At 37.8% G+C, this 14,278-nt stretch overlaps 1 protein-coding gene across 1 annotated transcript; it reads right to left on the bottom strand.

Moving 5' to 3' along the window:
• Positions 1–232: 232 nt before the first annotated feature.
• Positions 233–12,182, bottom strand: LOC107826177 (putative adenylate kinase 6, chloroplastic). The gene is made up of 4 exons (XM_016653132.2): positions 11,517–12,182; positions 9,952–10,092; positions 1,422–1,694; positions 233–705 (listed from the first exon to the last, which is right to left on the bottom strand). Exons 1-4 carry the CDS (start codon positions 11,832–11,834, stop codon positions 562–564), a joined length of 876 nt encoding a protein of 291 aa, XP_016508618.1. The 5' UTR covers positions 11,835–12,182; the 3' UTR covers positions 233–561.
• Positions 12,183–14,278: the final 2,096 nt, after the last annotated feature.

Genomic DNA, 14,278 nt, shown 5'->3' with positions numbered 1-14,278 from the left:
TTTTGCGGATATGATGATGACGATAAGGAGGACTAGAAAAATTAAAATTAATTCTGTAAGCTTACACTTGAAAATTTTCAGAGAGGAGAACAATAAATCTGAAGAAACAAAGTCAAAAGCTTCAATCGCAGCTTGAAAACAGACTACAGACGACAAAGAAGAAAGCATGAAAACAGAGAAGCAAACAAAAGCTATTCATTTAACAAAGACCCGTTGGGAGGCATCTTGCCAGTAGGTCCAAAGGTAGCAGCATAGTTCTAGCACACAGAGATATGATATGACGGAACATGCAAAAACTATTTTCTCTCTAGTCTAACACTAAAATGTATCCACTATTATGATACCGCTATCACACGACGTACTAAGGTAAATATACAGCTCCGGTGACCTTGCAAAAAATATCATACAACTGTTACAGTTGCCTTAGCATAATACAATTATACAACCGCGAGGGAGAAAGAGAAGGGATGGAGAACCCCGTTATATATCCTGCTTTTAAATAGAATGCATGAAAAGAATGAACCTATAACACTAGTACACCTACCGACAAGACACAGAATATCATGCTGCTGCAGACTTCTTATCCTCATCGTCATAGATATTCAAAGCCTGAAGCAACTTCGGCCACGACTCTGGAATTCCTCCAGGGAGATCAAACTCCAACAGCTTACCCCGCCTGCGATAAAAGTCCTCCACTGGTCGGCTCTGCAGGAACAACATAATACCCCCAGCATTTGATTAGTGCATATGACTGTAGACAGGAAGTAAACTGAGACGAAAGCATATCAGGATATGAAACAACAGCATAAAATAAAAAGGAAACAAACACAAGAAACACAACTCCAGGAAGAGGAACCACTGCACAAAAGAAATGAATATCAGGACAAACAAACATCTTTGGCCACTTCAAAAGAACTGTGCACAAGAGCAGCTCCAACACAGTCAACCAATTAAACCTCAATTCCAAACTAGTTAGCATCGGCTAAAAGAAAGAAGATCGAAATGGAATAAAGGATATCTGAATGCCACGCTTGACTCATAAAAATATCAATGCCACACTTGACTGCACACGGATATCAAAAAGAGTGATTATCTTTTGATTTGACATTTACAGGAAAAAGTTAAATCAAGCAACTGCTGCAATCAACTGCTTATATAGTTGTCCTCTACATATACAACTCATAATTTCTCTCACTAATAAATTTTTTTTTAGAGTTGTAGTGACAATTTTTTGTTGTTTATGCAAGTGTCACAAAGTTTATAGTGATAAAAGGAATATTAGTAGGGGTCTATTCACCACTCAACTACATGAAGAGAACACAGTTTATAGCGATAAAAAGGATAATAGTTGGGGTTTTTATTAACCACTCTACATCATGAGAAATGAGAAATAAGAGAGAAAAGATGAAGTAGAGCAATACCGTTTCATGGTAGATGCGGAGGCGTTCCTTCACAACATCTTCGGTGTCATCAGACCGCGTAATAAGTTTGTTTTCACAATGCGAAGGAGGGAGTAGGGGAGGCATGTACATTCTAGTTTTGTCGTCATCAGCCTTGATATCAATGCATGCAACATTGTAATTACCTCCACACTCGCTACAAATCCTTCTTCCCAAGCACTTAGCAATCAATGCATCTTCCCGGAGCTTCAAATTAATCACCAAGTCGATGTCCGTTACTCCTTCTAAGATTTCCTAAACAACCAAACAACACATGAAGAATTGGATTCAGAAGATATACTTTGTATCTTTACCGGGAGATGAAATTGATCATAACAATTTCAGTGCACAAAATAGCTAAGCTAGTAACCAGAGGAGCAGACAACCATGGACTACTTACACTGCTGATAATTCTTGGCTGGACCTTTACACAGATCAGATCTGTTTCATCTCTAGGTCCAACAATAGGGGAAACAGAACCTCCAACTATAGGAACCAAGGACTGCAGAGCGCTTCAATTGTACTACAAGGTCGGACTGAACTAAAAAAACAATTTTACAAGGGAAAAGGTGCTAAAGTGGTAGGTGAAGTCAACAAGGTCCAGAATATAAAAATAGCCTTGCTTGAACACTTGACGACAAAAATTCAGCTTTTGCTCATTGGATCCCAGTTTGTTAACAGAATTTCAAAAGCAGTCACTAATTCTGGTGGCAACAAAGATATTGTGACGACCCGGCCAGTCGTCTCATGAGTTGTCGCTCCGGTCCCCCCATTTCGGTTCTATATGTGATCGGGTTGGTTGGCTCGGGTTCGGAAAGGATTTGGTAAGATTTGAGACACTTAGTCTCTTTTGAGTAAGCTTAAGTTGGAAAAGTCAACCGGATGTTGACTTATGTGTTAGAGGGCTCGGATGTGAGTTCCGATGGTTCGGATAGCTTCGAGAGGTGATTTGGGACTTAGGAGTGTGATCGGAATGTGTTTTGGAAGTTCGGAGTAGATTTAGGCTTGAATTGGCGAAATTGGATTTTTGGCGATTTTCGGTTGATAGGTGAGATTTTCATATAGGGGTCGGAATGGAATTCCGAGAGTTGCAGTAGTTCCGTTGTGTCATTTGGGATGTGTGTGCAAAATTTCAGGTCACTCGGACGTGGTTTGGTTGGGCTTTTGATCAAAAGCGCAATTTAGAATATTTTGGAATTCTTAGGCTTGAATACGATGCGAATTTGGTGTTTTGATGTTTTGAGCGTTCCGAAGGTTGGAACAAGTTTGAATGAAGTTATGGGATATGTTGGCATGTTTGGTTGAGGTCCCGGGGGCCTCGGGTGGTCAATCGGACCATTTCATATTGTTTGGAATTGCAGAAAAACTGTTGTGTGTTGCAAAGAATTTAGACCTTCGCGTTCGCGAGTGGGTCCTCGCGTTCGCGAAGGATTAGTTGGTGAAGGCTGGGAATTAAGCCTTCGCGTTCGCGAGGAAGGCTCCGCGTTCGCGAAGGGCTAGGTGATTGATAATCGCGTTCGCATGAAGTGGACCGCGTTCGCGTAGAGGAATTGGGCAGCTGAGCTTCAGGGTATTTTATTCATCGCGTTCGCGAGTGAGGTAACGCGATCGCGAAGGGTCAGGCGGAAGAAGCATCGCATTCGCGATGGGCAGGTCGCAATCGCGAAGAGTAATTTTTGGTCAAAGTTGGTTTGTGCTTCGCGAACGCGAGGCGTTGACCACGTTCGCGAAGAAGGAAATAAGGCCTGGACAGAATGTTTAAATAGTCGTCTTGTCCGCGATTTTGGGGTTTATTTCCACCATTTTTGAGCGTTTTTGGAGCTTTTTGAAGAGGATTGAAGAGGGATTCAAGGGCAATCACTTGGAGAGGTAAGATTCATGGACTTAATACTCGATTCTAATGTGAAATCTACCTAATTAATCATGGAAATTAAGCCTAAAATTGAAGAAACTAGGGCTTGAAATTGGAGACCTAGAATTTGGGATTTGAGGGGTCATTTGTGGTTGGATTTTGATGCTTTTGGTATGAATGAACTCGGGGAGTGATGAGGAATCCATTGATGTGATTTTTACCGGAATCCGAAACGTGGGCCCGGGGGTCGGGTTAGGCCAATTTCGGGATTTGTGTTGTAAATTGATTATTTTCGCTTGGGCTTCGTTCCCTTAGCATATTTTGACGCCGTGATTCTGATTTTGGATAGATTCGACGCGAGTGGAGGCCGATTCGAGAGACAAAGGCGTCACGGGCTAGAGTTTGCACCGGATTGAGGTGAGTAATGATTGTAAATGATGCCCTGAGGGTATGAAACCCCAAATTGCACATCGTTGTGCTATATTGAGGTGATGCACATGCTTGATGACGAGCGTGGGGTCGTGCACTGCTGGGGATTATGACTTAGTCCGTCCCGAACGACTATTTTACCGCGTATTTGACTGAAATCTATTTGCTATCATCATGTTTTGGGCTGAATGCCATATATGGGCCTCGTGCCAACTATTTGAACCCTTAGGGGATTTTTATTGATATTTCCTCACTGTTTTGACTTTATACTTGAACTCAGTCATGCTATATTCTATAGTTTTTCATAACTCAGCCATATTTACTCTGCTTTAACACTTAAATGATATTTTGAATGATATGTTGGGCTGAGCACTATGTTTTACTGTTGCCCGAGTGGCTTGTGAGGATTTTGACTAAGTAAGGCCGAGAGCCTATGTTGTGAGGAAACACCAAATTATGATTATGAGGTCGAGGGCCTGAGATATGTACGCCACGAGATGGCTTGTTGATATGAGGCCGAGAGCCTAGTGATGATGCCACGAGATGGCTTGATATTGCACTTGGGCCGTAAGGGGCCCTCCAGGAGTCAGCACACCCCCAGTGAGCGCGGGTACCCATTGTGATGTGAGAGATAGCCCGAGGGGCTGGTGTTGTTCTATGATCTTGCCCGAGGGGCGATCTTTTATGTGTTTATCTTTCTTATTGCCTGTCATTTATCTGCTTAATTGTTAAAAAGGCATTTCATGAAGTTTAAACTGAACTAAATAACTTTACATATCTTCACTGATTTACTTGCTTTTACTGCTTCATTATAGCCTGTAATGTGCCTTACGTGATTTCTTGTTTTCAGTCTTTATTTATGATTATTACTCATTGAGTTAGAGTACTCACTTTACTCCCTGCACCCCGTGTGCAGATTTAGGCGTTGCTGATCCTGCTAGCGAGAGTTGAGAGCTCCCGACAGACTTTGAAGTTCACGAGGTAGCTGCTTGGCGTCCGCAGTCCCGTGTTTCTCCCCCTTTATCTCATTTCCTTTCCTTGATTAGTGACTCTGTAGTAGCTTGGTAGACCTTTCTTGTATTATCCGGATTGGTAGATGCTCATGACTAGTGACACCCCGGTATCGGGCTGTGTTGGATTTTATTTCCGCAAACTGTAATGTTCACTACTTACTTTTGGATTATTTATTACGTTTTAGACTTAATTCTTATTATTTAATTGCTTAAAACTGGAATGTGGAAAGTGTCGGCTGGCCTTGTCTTCACGAGAGGCGCCATCACGACCAGGTTCGGGTTTAGGGTCGTGACAGATATGACCGGTGACCTCAGGAGCTTTGGCCAAAAATAACAAAAATTCCAGAGAGTGATGGGTCCAAATCTAAGCATCAAGATGAAAGAGATTGAGAAGATATACAAGTCTATGACACTACATGTAGTTGCCTTGATACAGGGTCAATTTTTCGCAAATGACACTATACGGTAGTAACCTGACACTCAAGCTACTTCAGCCCTCTTTTCACTCACTATGTAATACTTAGGATTATTTCAGACTTATGAAACGTAAGCAACACACACAATTACGGGTAAAACCCAAACTTTTACTATTCTCGCAGAATATATACAAAGGAATCTCTGTTGGATGGCTCACATATGATCTGATCCCCCATAACAACAAAATACAACACATATATATAGGGGCTGCTACTGGCAGATTACAAAGGCCAGATTACTAAGGGGCAAATGCAAAGGGACAGCTTTTACAAGTGGGCCATATAAGTACTATAATCATTATGAGCACTTATCCATGTTTGCTGGAGCACTTAGCCATGTTTGCTGGAGCATTCAGCCATGTTTGCTGGAGCACTCATCCCTTAATGGGACCTTCCACGAAATGGCCATCATCAGCACTACCCTACTGTCACATGTCTTGCACACTTGTCTCACAACTCTGCCCACACTTTGCCTTTAGCCTGCCTAGCCTTGTCTTCGGACCATGCCTCGCGCACATTTGCTTATGACAACGTTCTCGTCACAGCCATGCCATCCCACTGTTCCGTACACATGCCTTAGTCAAGTGCCATGTGTTTATCTTCCTTTGCCATAGCCGTCGCCCACAACCAAGGTTGTCTTGCCATCACTGAAGACACCTTGTCTAGCTGACCTGCCCAAGTCCGTGCGCAACTTAGACACACTCCCAACTCCATACATTGCTTTGTCAAAACTTCCACGAACCATGCCAAGGGGCAATGTACAAGCCCTTGACATTGTTTCTTCCCGGCATCCGTCATGTCTCAACATTAGGAGCTAACAAAGCCAGGAAGAACCTTATCAAAAAAAAAAATACAACTAGGACGAAAAGAAGGGGTTGCAGCTCCGACAAAGTCATATTAATGCTTATATTGGGAGCTTTTGGTCCCAAGAAAAAGAAAAATGAAGATAATCCTAGAAAATGATTGGAGGTGAGGCTAGGCCAGACTGACCATCTAGGCTCAGCTAGAGGCTTATCGATGAAACATCCAAAAAGCACAGGCATATTTGGAACTATAGCCCATTGATAAGATGCAGGGCACATACATAACTCAGGTTTGGTCTTTACACACCAGGAAATAATATTTATCTACCCATTTGACACACCAGAACAGTCAAGTCCACCCCAACATCACCGCAAAATAGTGGATCGTAGTTTACACATATCTTGAAAGCACAGGCATTTTGGGAACTATTGCCCATTGACAACATGCAGGGCGCAAACATAAATCAGTTTTGGTCACGAAATAATATTTATCTACCCATTGACTCACCAAAACAGTCGAGTTAACCCCAACATCACCACAAAATAGTGGATCTTAGTTTACACATATTTTGAAAGGGAAATGGTAGTGTCACAAGAAAAATTCTGACATCTGCCATACCAGGTACAAGAAGTCAATGATCAAGAATGTTTATCAACGAGATACGAGATGTCGAATCTGAAAATGAGATGAACTGTAGAACAAAAAAGAAGAGAGGAGCCGACAGACATATCTCCTGGTCCCAGCATCCTAATTTTACTCTGACATTTAAGACTTCAGAGCCTGGGGTTTTACTAGTAAGTGGACAGTTATGGCGGTCCATACATAATTTGAGAGATAAAGGGTCGATTGACATATGACACGAATTTCTGAATAGGGTGAAAATAACAAGAGCTGGAACGATTAAGAATTACATCAATGACTGTGTATATGCATACAGTATATAAGCAACAAACACTATTCACATAGATACATTTATATGCAGTCATCGATTGAAAAGGAATAAAACAGGCAGCCTGGGGATTCAAGCTCCAAGCTCTGATCATGAGATATTTGTTTATCCAATGAGCAAGTTGATTTTGGACAAAAAACAAGTGATCAAGTAATCTCAGTTCACAATACTGACAGTAAAGCACATATATATATGGTTGAGAAAAACCAGCAAATGAACAGGTTTAGGAATTGAGAATGTATCTCTCATGGAGAAGATAGTGAAATCTGGGTACAACAAAGTTGCTCTCACTTCAGACCTATGTTGCTTGGACTCGGGTATGGGTATCTAATACGGGTGCGGATCTAAAGGTCGGATTGTTCATCACATAAATTTTAGGATTCTAGGTATGGATCCAAGTGCTGGAATACGCCAGTAAACGCATATTACGACATATAAAGAGTGTGTGTGTGTATATTTATATATATATAGATGTAGTCAAAGCACCTAAGGTAAGTTGACCAAATCCAGTGTGGATCCTACACCCACGCCCATGTCGTGTCGACATGGGTGCGGCGGGGATTTTGAAGAGTCGGAGAAACATAGCTTTAGACTCATGGTAAAGAAAGAGCAAGATAGGGGAAATGACTGACCAATAAAGCAATAGGGGATTAGGACTGACTAAACATAAACTCACGAAGACATTTAAAAAAACTTAAACTCATGAAGAAAACTTTAACCAAGAAGAATTTTCTGTTGCTGATTTTACTCTCAGACTAACGGAAAACAACAGCTTCAAACACATAAGGAAACCCTCACGTTGCTAGTATTGATAATACTACATTAAAAAAACAAAGTTAATCAACCCAAAACAGTTGGGAACTCAAAAGTCAGCTGAAACCATCATCTTGCTTGGACCTGCAATGAGTTCTCTCTAAACTCGTGAAGAGACTCCAGCAAGCAGCCCTAGTACAACAAGCCTTATATCATTAGTGAAGACATTGAGTTGACTTCGCATGAAAGAATGCCAAAAGATAACCATGCTCTGGTCCTAGCTCTACCTTATTTCAATAGTGAAGAAAGGAGAGGGGTTTATAACCAGTACATAAAATCCAGAAACTCAACAAAGATGCAGCTTTCATCCCTATATCTGAATTAGAATCTCCCTACATATCCATGCTTAAACGTTTCTGTTTATCTTCATTTGCATGAGTTGACATTTTTAGTTATGGGACATGAAAAATATCCAAGATTTTCTCTCAACAGATTCAAGTACAGCAGCGAACAATACGACAGTACACCATATTGCTTTGCAGCTCTAATAGCAGCTAGGTGACTACATCCTCAATTAGTTCATCCCTCTACCTTCTGATAAGCTGTTTCCTTGGTATGAAGTTATTGACAACTTCAACAATCTAGAAGTTGTTCAAATCCCACAAATATTGGTGCAGCAGTCAGTCACAGATAACATAATAATAAATAAAGCAACGAAGAAATAGAAGATGGATTAAGCAACAATAGCAAAGTTCTACAAAATATAGCAGTTTAGCCTCTAATCAAAACAAAGGAAGAAAACTCTAAAGGTGTAACTCTTTTAATCAGTAACATGAAACAGTAAGCCTGTAACCCCTTTAAAACAGACACATAATTCTAACAGAAAATGCAATCATTCAACCACCAAGCTATTAAATCAACAAAAAGCGCCATAAAAGTGCTCACTATCCATAATTGCACTAACGCAAGGGCATTTAGTTCTGAGATTATATTTGGCCTTTGCTCTCATACAAGGTGGAGAAACAGAGAATAAAACCATGACTGAAAGGCTATATTTTTTAAAGAGAAAACATTGGAACATATCCCCAATGCTGTTTGTGCCATCCTTATTACAAAAAAATAGTTCTCTAGGCCTGGAGGACAAATTATTAATTCTATAAAGTTGTCAAAATAACCAGCTAATGCACATAATTAGCAAGAATAGTGACAGAAAATTTTTATGCCAGTGAAACAATCATAATAGTCACACAATTTTAGGCTTGACGTTAAGAAGGTAGGAAAGTATAAGGCAGTTCTGAGAAGAGGTTAATGTGTTATAAAGACTACCAGTAATGAAAAAATCTGGTATGCACATAGTTAAAACTTTTTAAGGACATTACTTACATGACTGACATAAGAATAAGAAGCAAGCTCTAGAAGTTTGTAGTAGCAACTAAGAGAACATATAAGATGATATACATGTTTGCTCAAACAAGCCACAAATATTGACAATTAATTACATAAAGCTGAAATATAATAACTTGTGAAAATGTGTTGCAAGGACCCTCGTCCAGATATCAGGTTTCACTAGAAGAACCCAGGAAACAACTAATAAGATATGCTTAATGCAGATATTTGCTCTTATCTCCATAGATTTCATCTATAAGAGCAATAAGCACTGGTTAAAATGTCTGCAAAAGGCTTATATAGTTCAGAGTTTTGCTCTTTGCAGAAACTTAGACATAAAATAAAAAAAAAACATATTTCGTGTAAGATCAAGCACCATCTACATTCTACTCTAATTACCCCAACTTCAAAGAGCTGCATTCTTTAAAATTTCGCACTATTGAAATACCATGTCAAGCTTTCTTGTTGCTTTACAACTTTTGTACTTTATTCGTTCAAACAGCAGATTCAACTTGGTCTGAGAAGCAACGTTTCAGGTTCAGCCATAACCAGTAACACATCCTTGCCTATATAGAACATTCATACATTTCCTCTATGCAAGCATCTGTGGATGCCAGACAGTGAAAAGAAAGTATGGCCTATTAAAGTAGATAGATGTGCGAGATCTTAACCCAGTTAACGCTTGTAAACATAAATGTTAACAATACACATATAAATAAGAAGTATCATAAGAAAAGGATTTCATTCGGAGATAGATGTACGAGATCTTAACCTTTATCCAGCAACTGCAAATATCAATCTGGACATAGGTTAATGTATCTTTGCAATTATTACAAAATAACTGGCTCACCGCCTGATGTATAGTTCGAGGAAATCCATCAAGTATAAATCCTGCTTCACCCTTAGCTTCTCCAGCTTCAAGTCGCTTAGACAGCAAATCTATTATAATTTCATCTGAGATTAATTTCCCTTGGTTGACAATATCGACAAGCTGAAAAAGAAGGAACAAAGTAAATAAAGAAAATTAGTCAATAGAACAATTTTAGAGGGGAAAAGAGGATAGTGAAGCAAATAAAGAGCAGAATCAACCAAAAGCTGATATATGTAGTTTCATATTTTCACATACTATATAAGCATAGGAATCTGATTTGCCTTACTACAGAAGTAACTCATTCAATACAATAGATTGAAGAAGCACCAAAAGCATAGATCTGTCACTCTCTTATTTGTTTATCAGACAAAATGATATTCATTTATTTTATTGGAAAATATGACAGAATTCATGAGAAAGCAATATAATACTCCTGTGACCAGTATTGTTTTCTTTGACTTTGAAGATTTTTTATCTGTTGACGATTTTCTTTTAATGATTATATCGTCCAAGGTCAGGGAAACAAATGCTAAAAAATGATGTTAAGCAAAGACCTAAAATATACAGCTGAATGTAAGAACTACTACATATTTATCTCTCACGCCACTGACATGGGAAACTTGCAACTTCCTGCTTTATTATTTAGTTATTACCTCACTCTAAAAGATGCCATAAACCCTGTTGTAACTTTCTCATCTGCTCATGGTTGCCATATTATTACACAAAAGTGGCTTCTGATTTTACCATTGAGTAAGTTTGAAATTAAATCAAACTTTCTAAAACAAGTCAAAGATAAAAGGTCGGGGGTGCAGCGGAGGAGGACGCGAAAAGTTTCACCATTGAACCTGGTATATAGGTTGAGGTTCCCAATGCTGATTTTTGATCCATGATCTTACTTAGGTAGATGAGTTACTTTTATAAGCTCTGGCGTCTTAGCCTGCAGACTTATTGGAATTACATTTTTTCTTTTAAACTAGACTTTTGATAAAGCCGTGTATGGTTTGTTTATTTAGTAGCCAGTTTCTTGAATCCTACACTAGATTACATACAAAAATATTTAGAAGGAAAAATTTATTCGCATTGACTGCTTTTCTGCAGTCGGGGGAAGAAGATTCTAGACTGATGAATCCGACAGCAATTAAACCATAAGCAGATCTCATCTAATGTAGGCCTTGTAGGAATCCTTCATTTTATTACAAAATACAGTTATCAAAACCACAGGTCCAACTTCATAAATAGTTTCCTAAATCCTTCAGGCAAAAGATGGAAACTTCTTCATCACTTAACCCCCCCCCCCCCCCAAACACACACACACATTCTTCAGGCAAAAGATGGACACTTTTCCACACCATCACTTAAACATTAAGTATACACACACTCGCACTATAAAGATTAAACCTTTTAAGCAGGAATCTGGATATTTCCAAAAACAGAAGCCAAGAAAGTTGTATTATACAAGTTAATTCAATTTCCCCCTTCTCATCTTGCAAAATCTTGGGGCTAAAATTTTATAAGAAAGCTATAAAATTACATGAGAATTAGACCTGAGAAGCGAGGGGGCCATGAGAGGAGAGTTCGTGACGAACGAGATCACCAGTAGCTATATGAGGTACGCCAAGAAGCTTTGAAAGTCGAGCTGCATACGTCCCTTTTCCCACACCTGGACAACCCAGAAACACCCATTGCACATTTCTGCCCTTCTCTTTAAAACTACTTGCCGGAGAACCCGCCGGCAAATTCGCCGGCGACGGCGGTACTTTAAGGTCAGTTTTAGAAGGTTTATTATAACATAAACCCCGGTGGGTTAAATTGGTGACTCTACTACATCGCCATCTTACCACTGCGTGGCTCCAAACCGTCATAATTAATTAATGAATAAAGCCCAACAGGAATTAGAGAGCGAGAGATTTTCAGAAAAATGCAGAATCTTTGAGAGAATATTGGGATATTTTTTCTTCCTGCCTTTATGGGGTTAATAATTGAATTGAATTGAATTTGATATACAGCAAAGAGTTGGGGTCTGAAAGACTTTGGAGAAATGAAACACGTGGGTGAAAAAATGAGAAAGGGAAATCTGTGTTTGAGAATAGTATATGCCGACCATGAAAATGTGATAATTACGTCACCTTTTATTTAGGCGTTTGTAAAGTTTCAATTTCAACAGTCACAGCACGCAGAGGGCAGGAGATCTACAAACGGATGTTTTCCCAGATTTAGTGTTGCGTTCACGTTACCTTGGAACTACGATACCGAGAGTAACATCAATCATGTAATGTGGCCTTATTACTTTTTAGTGTGTTTTAAAATAAAATAAAATAAAAGTTCTAATCTATATATATAAATATAAAATTGGGCAATAGGAAAGTGAGGTGGCACCTCCATGAAACATATTTATCTTTTTTCTCCTTTTTTGGGATTTTCCATCATTTATTTAATTTATTTTACATTAAAAAATTATCTTCATAACTCACACTTCTTTATCTTCATAACCTACATTTTTAATAATCTCAATTATCCTCATGCCTTTCATATTCATAACCTTTAAACATAAATGTCAAGAAACTTTTCTGGACTTATGTAAGCGCATATTCCAACGTACTTGCAAGATTCAAATGTTGATGTATAATTTTACTCGCTTCAAAATTAGTAATGTTTACTTCCATCTCCAAAATTAGATCTTTAAGAAAAGTTATATGTGTGTGTATAAGAGTCGAGACAAATGAAGACTTTCGACTATGCGAGCGAGAATATAAAGACAGTGCCTTATGAAGACAGTGGAAGAGAAAGAAGAATGAAGTAGAGTTGGTTCCACGGGGCACAATGAATGTGATCATAAGGAGAAAATTAAGAATTTAGGGTTGATAAAATTTGAGAGGAGAGAGTGAGAGAAAGGATGAATTTGTTGAGAAATTAACGAAGAGCATAAAGAAAAGAAAAAGGATGGGAAGAGTTGGAAAATAATTGGGATGTTTCTTTTTGTCGTCATTATAGGATATACATTAATTATTGTTTTCCCTTTTCGTTCAATTCATTTTCCTTTTCCATTTATTTTTTGAATTATGAGTAAGTTAAGAATTTTTCCTTTTCAGTGGTTTATTATCCATGTAATTGTCATTCATGATTTATGTTTTGCAAATCTTGCTAATTTGAATGAATCAACGCTATCGTGTCCGCTTAAAAATTATAAGGTAAGTTACCTTAGGTAACGTTTTTTTTATATATATGAACTTTAAAATAACGTTTATTTTTTTAATATCTTTGTTCCCTTTTCTTTTATTGTTTTCAAATTTAAGATACCCTAGAATTAAAATGGGTCAAGATGAAAGTATAACGACTGAAAAATTGCTTCTATATTAAAGTGAGGGATTAACGCCATTCCATTTCCTTTTACCAAAAAAAATAAATATTAGCCACCATCAGTAATTTTACATCATTATTTTCATCAGTTTTTATAATTTGTCTTTAGTTCAAATATGCTAATTTAAATAGGTTGTTCCATAATTAAACAAAAATATTTTCTCACAGTTTTTCAGTCAAAGAAATATTGAAAGTATCATTAAGAGATGATAGATTCATAAAAAAATATTTGATTCGTATTTTTCCTACGTTGAAAATATGATGTTCTAAATCAGTTCGCTATATTTTGGTTGTATAAACAATCTTATACATCTTATGTATTTATATAGTTTTGGCTTCAAGAGAGATGACATGGCACTGCAGTCCCCTCTTTTGAATATATAAACGAAAAATAAATAGAATTGTCTGATTAATTAAATGGGACCATGGGAGGATAGATAAATAGAAGTAACTGAAAAAAGAAAAAAAAGAAGAAGAACCAAAGGAGTTAATACATATAAGGGTGGTGAATATTTAAAAATGGTAAGAATAGCTGACAAGAGAAATAATACAAATTTTGAAATTTGATAGATAATAATGAGGAGAAATAAAGGAGTTATTTATCTGGTTGAAAGTGAAATCGATGTAGCGAAAGAGAGAGAAATTAAAGGAACAAAAAAAAACTAAAATACAAAATATTGGGAATGCCGTGAAGGGAGAAGAAAAAAGGAAACGCTCTAAGTTTTCATCCTTCAAAATTTTTAAATTAGTATTTGTTCTTTTTTTATTATTCTTTTATTCTTCTGTTTTCTTATTCATGTTCACATACTTTATGTGAGTTGTTTGCATATTTAGTAGTAAAAATTTCTCATATATGATTTTAAGACCGTGCAAAGTACGGGCAAATATACTAGTTAATTTCAATGACAGGTTTTTCCAGCAAGATAAATATTACTTATGACTTATTCTG

Source organism: Nicotiana tabacum, chromosome 11, assembly GCF_000715075.1.
Source record: "Nicotiana tabacum cultivar K326 chromosome 11, ASM71507v2, whole genome shotgun sequence".
Classification (NCBI taxonomy): Eukaryota; Viridiplantae; Streptophyta; class Magnoliopsida; order Solanales; family Solanaceae; genus Nicotiana; species Nicotiana tabacum.
Note: the sequence above shows the minus strand (reverse complement) of the source record. Positions and strands in the feature narration are given on the sequence as shown.

Bases quoted from the DNA above. Each gene is read 5' to 3' on its own strand.
- LOC107826177 (XM_016653132.2), bottom strand. From the start codon at position 11,834: ATGACGGTTTGGAGCCACGCAGTGGTAAGATGGCGATGTAGTAGAGTC. The intron at 1,695-9,951 runs GTGAGCCAGTTA...TTGGTTGTTTAG, and splicing joins CTCGAACTATACATCAGGCG to GAAATCTTAGAAGGAGTAAC. The intron at 706-1,421 runs GTATTGCTCTAC...TTGTTCCTGCAG, and splicing joins TCCGCATCTACCATGAAACG to AGCCGACCAGTGGAGGACTT.